This window comes from Peromyscus eremicus, chromosome 19 (genome assembly GCF_949786415.1).
Source record: "Peromyscus eremicus chromosome 19, PerEre_H2_v1, whole genome shotgun sequence".
Classification (NCBI taxonomy): Eukaryota; Metazoa; Chordata; class Mammalia; order Rodentia; family Cricetidae; genus Peromyscus; species Peromyscus eremicus.
The window spans coordinates 13,690,467-13,701,134 of record NC_081435.1 but is presented as its reverse complement, the minus strand read 5'-3'; the positions used below and the strand labels follow the sequence as shown (position 1 = coordinate 13,701,134).

General features: G+C 44.1%; 1 protein-coding gene across 5 annotated transcripts; it reads left to right on the top strand.

The window, feature by feature from the left end:
* Positions 1–487: 487 nt before the first annotated feature.
* Znf24 (zinc finger protein 24) lies at positions 488–10,459 on the top strand. Of its 5 annotated transcripts, none has more exons than XM_059245902.1 (4): positions 488–604; positions 4,292–4,796; positions 5,473–5,617; positions 8,636–10,459. In XM_059245902.1, exons 2-4 carry the CDS (start codon positions 4,377–4,379, stop codon positions 9,172–9,174), a joined length of 1,104 nt encoding a protein of 367 aa, XP_059101885.1. In that variant the 5' UTR covers positions 488–604; positions 4,292–4,376; the 3' UTR covers positions 9,175–10,459. The 5 variants fall into 5 exon arrangements, with proteins under 5 accessions (XP_059101885.1, XP_059101888.1, XP_059101884.1 ...); XM_059245905.1 differs by lacking the exon at positions 488–604 and adding an exon at positions 1,124–1,246 and having other exon boundaries at positions 8,639–10,459; XM_059245901.1 differs by lacking the exon at positions 488–604 and adding an exon at positions 1,124–1,246.
* Positions 10,460–10,668: the final 209 nt, after the last annotated feature.

Sequence of the window (10,668 nt, the reverse complement as noted above, 5' to 3'; positions counted from 1 at the left end):
AGAGGCCCTTTCCTGAATGAGACAATAAGGCGAAGCTTGAGGATCTTTTAAATGTTCTGCAGGCTTGACCTATGCTTCTAACAGGACTTTCCAAAACAGGGCTCTTTTGTGCCATTTCTGAGACTTGACATGTGACCTAGCAAAGGCCGCAATGTGACCAGCCCACAATTCATTCATTTACTCAAAGAAAATGTAGTTTTCTATGTACCAGCCAGCATCCTAAGACTAGGTGGGAGTACTGTGGTAACCAGGACAGAGACGACCCAACCTTTCCTGGACTTTCAAAGCACAACTAAAAGTAATGGGATCACCTAAGAGTGTCCCTAAGCATATGGGGGCCACTTGGAGGAAAGAGCATTGGCTGAGGCTGAGGCGCCACAATACGCATTGGTCATAGTCAGAGGGAAAAAGTAGGCAACAGACCATAGACGACCTGCAGGACAATGTAACAAATGTTTAATGTCATAGTTAAGGTAGTTGAGATGCACTGGAGGACTTAAAATAGGGAAAGAGGTGGTCTGATTGGTGATGCCTGCAGCTGCTTTTTGGCATGAAATAACCAGCATGCATCTATTCTGCAAACTCCCTGTGACAACTAGCCAAGGTTCTTAACTAGTCTCATCTTGTTTCTTTGATAACTTGTCATAATCTTTGTAACGCGGCTCGTGGGAGACAACGGTTTGAGTCACGTTTAAGTGCAAACCTCGCTTCCTACTTACAATGAGCTTTCGGCCCTGAAGCGGGAATAGTGAAAGTTCCTGCACTATAGGGTGTGTGTGGGGGGGGGGTGGGTAGGGGGTAAAGAAAATGATTTGCACGTCGAGCGCAGCGATCGTGCCCGGGCACGACTGCGACGGGCTTTCAGAAATGTTCACTTTCGTGAGTTACCCCAGAGGGTTCCTAGGAGGAGCACGGGACCCTGGGGAAACCGCCGCCCACCTCCCTCTTGCTCCCCTCTCCTTCTGGGGAAGTGGAACAGAGAGCAGCGCCCACTCCGGCCCCGGCCCCAAGCCAAGCTCAGCTTCAATGCGGCCATTGTCATCAAGCCGCACCTCCCCCCGCCCCCCCCCCCGCTTGCCGCGCGTCCCCATGGCAACTCGGGGCTTCGTCTGCCCCCCCCCATACCCCCGCCCCCCGTCCTGCGGACCGGAAGCCGTGCGCGCCGGGGGCTTGTGGGAAGAGGCTGGAAGCGGACGGCGCAGCGTCAGCCCGGGACGGCGAGGCTGCGGTGGGGCCCGAGCCAGAGGTCAGCGGCGTGCGGGGGCAGGGTTCGAGGAGGGGGCTGCGGGTCGGGGCGCAGCAGCCGGGCAGCGGCCGGCGTCTCGGGCGTGCGCGGAGAAGGCCGCGGCGGAAGGGCGGCGGCGGCGGCGGCCTGCCGCACTTGGGGTGTCCGCAGAGCCTCCTGCGCCCGCGTCCTCGCCGTCCTGCGCGCCCCTCCCCCACCGGCCGGTTTTGTTCTATTTCGAGGCTTTGGCGGCTCGCGGAGGGTTCTGGGAGTCGCTCAAGCCCGGGGGGGGGGGGGGGGGGGAATCCGGTGGTTCTCGCGCACGGCCTTCTGGGATTTGTAGTCCCGCCGGGCCTGTCCTGTGTGGTTGGGTGTCCTGGGGCCTCTGCGGCCCTTCGCGGTGAATGCTGGGAAGAGGACATCGGCCGGAGTTTCTGGGGCTGGCTGGGCTCGGCGCTGTGAGGCGGGGGGTCGTTGAAGACCAGGATCCCGCCAAGTGCTTGACGGCGTTCCTCCTCGTCCCACGAGCCTGGTGCAGTACAAAATAGAAGAAAAAGCCATTTCTATTACGTAGAAGTGCTTGAGCCGTTGATAGGGTCGGGTCCAGGAATAGGAACAGATAGGTAGCTGTTGGGTTTTGCTGTCGGGCCATCACCCCACTCAAGAATATTTAAAGGATCTATGTGGTCTGTCTGTTTGATACAGTATTTTCTGATTCTTTGTCTTCATCTTGACAGGTTTCAATAAGGTTTTCTTAAGTTTCTGTTTTTTATATTGTTGGCTCTGATAAACAGTAGCTGTATTATTCTTTTTATGTTTGTTTTGTTTTGTTTCGGAGACAAGGTATCTCCGTGTGTCCCTGGCTGTCCTGGAACTTGCTCTGTAGACCAGGCAGGCTGGCTTCGAATTCGGAGATCTGTCGCCTTTGCCTCCCAAGTGCTGGGATTAAAGGCGTGTGCCACCGCCGACAGGCTAAGCTTATTATTCTTAATGTGCTATGAACCGTGGGACCGGTATGATTTTGCAAATACTAAAAGGATCAGAAAGTAGCTCAGAGATTTCCCCAAAGAAAAAGCTAGAGGAAACTACTTAATGAAAAAGACTCCAGGCCACTGTGAGAAATTGTGAGTGCTTTTTCCTAATAATCGCAGCAGTTGATGAACTGTGAGTTTAAATGCATGTATGGTGTGGTGGATGCCTAAATAACATTTGCATGTTATGTGAAATAGTTTCTTCCCCAGTGTTCTGTGATGTGTTATTGAACTGTGTAAAAGTGAATCTGTGACAAATTCTTAATAGCCCAGCTGGCTTTGCTATGTAGATGAGGATAGTCTTGCTTCTACCCAGGGGCAAGGGTTACAGGTTTAGGACACCATACCCAGCTACTAATGAACATTTTTCACATATATTTTCTTTAGGGAGTTCCTAAACAACTTAGTATTTTTTAAATTTAAAGAATTCTGTCTCTGTGTGTGTGTATGTGTGTTCACATTCTGAGCATTAGCTCAGCAGTAGCGCACATGTGCAAGGTCCTAGTATACAATCTCTAACCATGTGGGGGGGGGTAGAGTAGGATGTCGGGGGAGGTGGGGGGCAGTTGACCTGTTTCCTACTTCAGATTTGCAAAAACAAAAAGTGGGGTGGGCTAAGTGGCTCATCGGGTAGGGAGCTTGCTCCAAGCCTGACAACCTGTGTTGGATCCCAGATTCCACATAGCAGAAGGAGGGAACTAACTCCTGCATTTTGTCCTCTGACTTCCACACCTGTGCTGAGATGTACAAACACAAAATAAATGTCAAAGAATATTTTAAGTATCCTACAGTTCTGAATATTTAGTTTTTTATTTTATGTATGTGTGTACCATGTGTCTGCCTGGTGCCTAAGTAGGTCAGAAGAGTGCTTTGTGGTGCTGGGAGTCAAATCTGGGTCCTCTGCAAGGGCAACAAGCATTCTTACTTGCTGAACCAATTCTTCAGCCCCAAGGGTTCAGAACATGTGGAGAACACTGTGATAGGCTGATTCTTACATGGGATTTTAGGTTATTAAATTCCCTTTTGTTGACTATATATCACAGACCGGCAATCTTTTTCTGGAAAGGGCCAGATAGTAAATATGAAGTTGCTTTAGATCTTAGCTGAAATTGTTGAACCCTGTCAACTCTGCCATTATAGCCTGAACCATGATTAAATTTAATGGTTCATAGACACAAATTTAAAAAATATTGTGGGGCTGGAGATATGGCTCAGCGGTTAAGAGCACTGGCTGCTCTTCAAGAGGACCCAAGTTCAATTCCCAGCACCCTATGGCAGCTCCCGACTGTCTGTAACTCCAGTTTCAGGAGATCCAACACCCTCACAGAGACACACATTGTAGGCAAAAACTAATGAACGTAAAATAAATATAAACCATTTTTTATAATTTAAAATATTTTTTACTGTGTGTGTGTGTGTGTGTGTGTGTGTGCGCGCGCGCACATGTCATGTCACACTTGTGGAGGCCAGAGAACAACTTCAGAAGAAGTAAGGTCTCTCCTATGTACATGCTGGTCATTGGACTTCAGTCATCAGGCTTGGAAGCCGGTGCCTCTGCAAACTGATTGACCTTGTTGGTCCTAGACAGAGACATCATATATTCCCATCATAAAATGTTTCTATGCTTTTTAGCCATTTAAATTTTTACACTACTCTTTCTATGGATAGTGTAATAGGCAGCAGGCTAGATTTGGCTGTAGTCTACCAACTATGGTTGTATTTCAATCAGTATAGACTATCGATTGGATTTTTTTTTAAAGTTTTATTATGTACACAGTGTTCTGCCTGCATGTATGCCTGCATGCCAGAAGAGGGCACCAGATCTCATTACAGATGGTTGAGAGCCACCATGTGGTTGCTGGGAATTGAACTCAGGACCTCTGGAAGAGCAGCCAGTGCTCTTAACCTCTGATCCATCTCTCCAGCCCTTGATTGGAATTTTTAATCCAGTAAAAAAAAATTATTTTTTTTCTGCTGCTTTCAAATATCTTGGGGTATTTGGTAATTTATGTGTCTTTTATTTCTTATACCTTAGGAGTACCTTGGAGGAAAACTCAGAGAATTTCTCTGAGTGAGGTCTTTCCTGCCTCTACTGCCTTTTCCTGAAGTATTGTAACAGGATGTCTGCACAGCCGGTGGAAGAAGATTCAATACTTATCATCCCAAATCCAGATGAAGAAGAAAAAGTTCTGAGAGTGAAACTAGAGGAGGATCCTGATGGTGAAGAGGGATCAAGCATTTCCTGGAATCATCTCCCTGACCCGGAGGTTTTCCGACAGCGGTTCAGGCAGTTTGGATACCAGGATTCACCAGGTCCCCGAGAGGCTGTGAACCAGCTCCGAGAACTTTGCCGCCTGTGGCTCAGACCAGAGACACACACGAAGGAACAGATACTGGAGCTGGTAGTGTTGGAGCAGTTTGTTGCCATCCTACCCAAGGAGCTACAGACTTGGGTTCGAGAACATCATCCAGAGAATGGAGAGGAGGCAGTGACCGTTCTAGAGGACTTGGAGAGTGAGCTTGATGACCCTGGACAGCCGGTGAGCAGGCTTGCCTCACTTTAGTCAGAAACACTAACTAACATAGCAGTAGGCAGCTGCTGGATTAACTTCGCTTGACTAAGTTAAAGTTGTGCCTGGGCCTCTCTCCTGGTCCCTTACTGCTCTGCAATACCTGTGCTGCTCTGTAGGTGGAATCTTCTTTGGGCTGCCAACCAGCTCCCTAATAAAGGAGACTTATTTATTATGAATGCTCAGCCACCAGCTCTTTTAACTTAATGTAACCTGTTTCTATTCATCTACGTTTTGCTTTGGGGCTTTTTACCTTTTTTTTTTTTTTCATTCTGTATGTCCTACTTTCCTGCTTCCTCTGTGTCTGGCTGACTGGCTTCTGGCGTTTCTCTGTCGTTTCCTTTTCTCCAAGCCTAAATCCCTCCTCCTACTTACTCTCCCTGCCCAGAAGCCCCACCTATACCTCCTCTCTCGCTGTTGGCCATTCAGCTTTTTATTAGGACCAATCAGGCACCTTAGGCAGGCAAGGTAAAACAGCAACACATCTTTATGTAATTAAACAAATGCAACATATCTGTACATAGTTAAACAAATATTCCATTAACACTGCTCTGCTGTCTGAGACTTTGTAGTGTGTTTTTGTGGCTTCTCTTATGTGTGCTCAGTATCAAAATCCTTCTCAACCGAACTAAAATCTTGTTTTCAGGTTTCAGTCCGTCGGCGAAAACGGGAAGTGCTTGTAGAGGAGATACCTCAAGAAGACACTCAGGGATTACCAAGTTCTGAGCTTGATGCTGTAGAGAACCAGCTCAAGTGGGCATCCTGGGAACTCCACTCTCTGAGGCACTGTGGTGAGGACCAGGACACCATGTGGCCTTTTCCCAGAGTGCTTTGCTTGTTCTTTCAGCAAAACACTTTGAAGCTGCTGTTTAGAAATAGCTGTCCTGTTAGAGGCTGACCTTTCTCTGGTAGACTCATGGCCTCGGGTGTGTTTACTCCTAGACTTTAGCATCTTTAGCTTTTCTTCGGGCCTGCTTTCGTGAAGACTGCTCATATTGGGTTCACATTTGCCTTGTTCGGAGCCAGTGCTGTAGACCCTGTCTGTTTCGTACACGGCACTGCTCATCTGTCGCCTGGTTTATGCTCTTGGGTTTGTAGTCTCCTGCGTCACCATATTCATACAGTGGACTTATTTGGAGTCTCCATCAACCTTTTGATTTTATTTCTGAAGTCTTCCTAAAATTTCATCTATTTTTGCTTTTTGCTTCAATATTCTACCTACTCTCTCTCTCTCTTTTTTTTAATTAAGAAACTCCATTTTATTTTTAATTTTATGTGTATGGGTATTTTGCCTTCATGTGTGTTTGTGTAGCATGTGCATGCTGGGTGTTGTCTTTGGAAGTCAGAAAAGGATGTCAAATCCTCTGGAGCCGGAGTCACAGATGGTTGTGAGCTGCTGTGTGGGTGCTGGGAATTAAACTCAGGTCCTCTGGAAGAGCAGCAGTGCTCAACCACTGGGCCATCGCTCCAGACCCCTGAAGAGACTTGTAAAAAAGATTTTCTTTTAAAAATTCTGTGTGCTTGTGTATGAGGATGTGCATGTGAGTGCAGGTACTCAGAGGTCAAGAGAGAGCATTGGATTCCCTGGAGTTATAGGTGGTTAATGAGCTGCCCAGTGAGGGTGCAGGGAGCTCAACTTGGCTTTTTTTGCAAGAGCAGTATGTGCTCTTAATTACTGAGTCATCTCTACAGCCCTCTAGAAACTTAAATAAAAAAACAAGAAACAAAAAAACAAACCCACAAATGATAGGAGGGTAAATTTTTCACTTTTTCTTAAGTGTTTATTCAAACTAGGCTCCCAAGCTATAATATGGTTTAAGTGCAGAAATAGCAAAGTATAATTGTAATAATTCAGATTTTTTTGTTTCTGATATACTGGTACTTAATGCTGTATACTTGTTTATATGACCTAGTATACTAAATTGCTGTGTTGCATTTTGTTTATCTGGAGTTTTGTTTGAGAATGCTTTAAGAATCAGTCCTTGAGGTAGGTGGAGATAATGCTATAACAGTATGCCAAACATTAGGATGTGACCAGGTTTTCTTCCCGTGTGAGGGGTGGTGCTAGAAATCAGAACTGAGGCAGAGGTGTATCTGCTCACCCTGTGCTTTTTCCTTCTTGTGGGACATTTTTCAGTGTGATCGTTTGAGAACTATACTTGCTCTTAGGAGGTGCATTTTCTGCTGTTGGCTTTATTTTAGCAGTCTGACCACTTTCCCATTCAGAAAGTTCCATTTATTTCATGTCATGTGTCCCCACTTACCCGTCATACTTTCCAAGTATCTAAGCCTCTAACCCTCGGGCCCCTGGCTCTCCCTCTCCTGCTTTCTCGCTTGACTCACCCTTGTGACATCCATTATGGCCACTGTTGAGTGCTGCTTCTCACCATGTGTTACCTGTCCACGCTGTATGACTTAAGTTTCAGGAAAATTGTCACTGAGTTTTGCTCTTACCTCTGTCCGTGGGTAGGCAGTGTTGCTACTTATAAAATTGAAGCTTTTGTTTTCTAGACACATCTTACTAAGACTTAAACGGAATCATTTTTTAGCTGCCATGACAAATACCAAATTGGGGCAAGTTTCTTTAACACGGAACCTTCATTTATTGTGTGTTGAAGTTTTAAGTGTGATGGATGCCTTTGGTTAACACAGGCTGCACTCAGATTAGCTTTAGCTTTTGTTTGTTTGTTCTGTTTTTTTTTGAGACTTGGTCTCATTCTGTGGCCCTGACTGGTCTGGAACTGGCCTTGAATTCACACGTGTCTGCCTTCTGCCTCCTTTGAGTGCTGGCTTATAGGAGTGTGCCACCACGCCCAGTTCTTTGCTTCAGGACTCACATGTTGCGCTTTGAGTCCAGTATTGACTGTGACACACTGACTTACTTCAACAATAACTATTGTTTGACAGATTTTTTTTTTTGTACCTTCATTTTGATATAATTTCTTAAAAATCATTTCCTAATGGCCATCATTTTTCTTCCCAAAGTTTCTTTCAGACCTGGCATTTCAGTTTGATTTTTCCCCTTTATTTTATCATCTGTTTGTCACCTTTTTGACTATGTTCTATTTAAAAAACTTTTTTGTGTATATTGCATATATTTATGTATGCCATTTGTTCAGTTGCCCAAAGAGGTCAGAAGAGGAAATTGAACCCCCTAGACCTGGAGTTATGATGGTTGTGAGCCTCCCAGTGTGGATGCTGGGAACTGAACTTGGGTCCTGAAAGATCATGTGCTCTTCATGCCTGAGCCATCTCACTAGCCCCTATGTTAAGTTTAGATGAAACTGGCTGGGTGGTTGGTGGTGCACTCAGGAGGCCGAGGCAGGCAGCTCTCTAAGTTTGAGGCCATCCTGGTCTACAGAATGAGTTTCAGGACAGCCAGGGATATCCAGAGAAATCCTGTCTCAATAAACCAAAAAAGAAAAAAGAAAAAAAATGTAGATAACCCTTCTGTGTCATTTTGCAATCATGCCATTAGCTCATTGACATCATAATCTCCCCCCACCTCCCCATTTTTCTTTTTTGAGAATTGTCAACCTTATATATATATTCATAGATGTGTACAGTTTTGTTGTTGTTGTTTTTAGTTCATGAAAAACTCTTTTGCCAGGCATGGTGGTGCATACTTTTAATTCACACATTTAGGAGGCAGCGGTAGGTAGATCTCTGTGACTGCAAGGTCAACCTAGGCTACATGTGAGACCTTGTCTCAACAACAACAACAAAAAAAACCAGACCATTTTTTCCCTTCAAGCTCTTTTCTCTTCAGGTAGGAACTGAGTGACATTTGCATTTTCTCTTTATTTCAGAAGATGATGCCAGGACAGAAAATGGAGCCCTGGTTCCAAAGCAGGAGGCGGCCTCAGCTGCAGAAGCTCATAATGATCCTGGCCCTCTTAATATAGGTGTTTCTCAAATCTTTAAATATGGAGAAACCTGTTTTCCCAAGGGCAGATTTGAAAGAAAGAGAAATCCCTCTCGAAAGAAACAGCACATTTGTGACGAATGTGGAAAACACTTCAGCCAGGGCTCAGCCCTTATTCTTCATCAGAGGATCCACAGTGGGGAGAAGCCTTACGGATGTGTCGAGTGTGGAAAAGCCTTCAGCAGAAGTTCCATCCTTGTGCAGCACCAGCGAGTCCACACTGGTGAAAAACCTTACAAGTGTCTCGAGTGTGGAAAAGCCTTTAGCCAGAATTCTGGGCTTATTAACCATCAGCGAATTCACACTGGGGAGAAACCCTATGAATGTGTTCAGTGTGGAAAATCCTATAGTCAAAGTTCAAATCTTTTTAGACATCAGAGAAGACACAATGCAGAAAAACTTTTGAATGTTGTGAAAGTTTAAGAAATTAGGGGAAACGATAAGCACTCAGGTCTTTTTCTTCAGAAATGAAGACAAAATTAAAAACATGAAGTGATACAGAAAAGATTTTTTTTTCCCTGTTGACTGAGAAAATTCATTGGGAAGTACAAAAAAAAAATCTTCATTCACCATTATTATTGTGAAAGAAATGGTGTTATGCCTAGAAACTGAAATTTTAAATAATTCAGGTGTTAATACCTAAATTTTCCATGTGATGTTTATATTCTCTTTTTTCCCCCAAGTAATGAGCTACCTGATTCTTTATCCCTTTCTAACAATTTCCTTTTTCAGACAAATACTTTATTTCTGTGTTGGTCATTGGAATGTTTTGTAAGGATACATACCTTTCTATTTTAAAAGGCAACATAGGAATTGTAAAATCTAAAAGCCCATCTTCAAGCATTTAAAAACATCTTTGGAAATTTAGTTTCCTTTTGTTCAGTTTGAGTTTGTTTGGGAGAAATAGAAGATAAAGGCTGGCCAAAGCGTCAGTGTTAAGTGAGCCTGGAGATCTCAGATGAGCAGTGAGGGTGAAACTGCCAGGGGTGAGAGGGAGAAATTACACATTGAAGTGCACCGGTCAAGTACAGCCATCCTTCTAAAGGAAAACTTACAACCAGACAAGAAACTGATTCTATTTCATGTGTGGGCATCTGACTAATGAAAGCAGTTTGCCTGTGTGAAAGTGAAGGTAAATATAACACTAAGGAAGAATTCGTATGAATGCTGGTGTTGAAAAGCAAGTGTAAAATTAGGGCAATTATATGATGTGGCTTTTAGGGAAAACTCACAAATCCTAGTTAAGGATAGAAAATTCCTTGATGAGAGGGCAACACTATCAGGTTTGCTCTTTATTCCTTTGGTACAAAAGGGTTGAACAGGCTAAAACAGCCACGCATTATTATTAAACATTTCCACCGACAATGCACTGTGCTAGGTACTGTAAGCCTACTCTCAGTAGGGAGGCATTTGTTCCACTGTAAGTCATAGGGGTTCCCCATTAGCATTCCAGGTCACCTCTGAGATTCCCAGAGTTGTAGTTCTCTAACACGTGTGTTGTGTTTAGAGGGAGAGACGTCAGCTCAGAAAGCTAGCTAGCTAGTCAGTTCTTAGCACTTTTCAGAGGTGAGTTCAAGATACACTCTTAGTTTGAACATTTTGAATCTTAAAAACCCCAATGTAATTTCTAGGAGCATTGCAGTTATAACTACATGTTAAGTTGAATGGACTGTTCTACTTTAAAAATAAACAACTAGGCTATTAATAACTAGTTTATTAACTGTCAGAATTATTGAATTTTTTTAATTTACAGTCTTAACACATTTTTTAAAAAACATATTAAAAGTAATACATTTTATTTGTAGGATTCTGTATGCCTTGGCTAAGAATCCAAGTACTGTGATTCTACTGTTTAATGGAAAACTCTGGAAGTTAAAAGCATTGAGTGTAAGAAGAGGGTTTTTTTTTTTTTTTTTT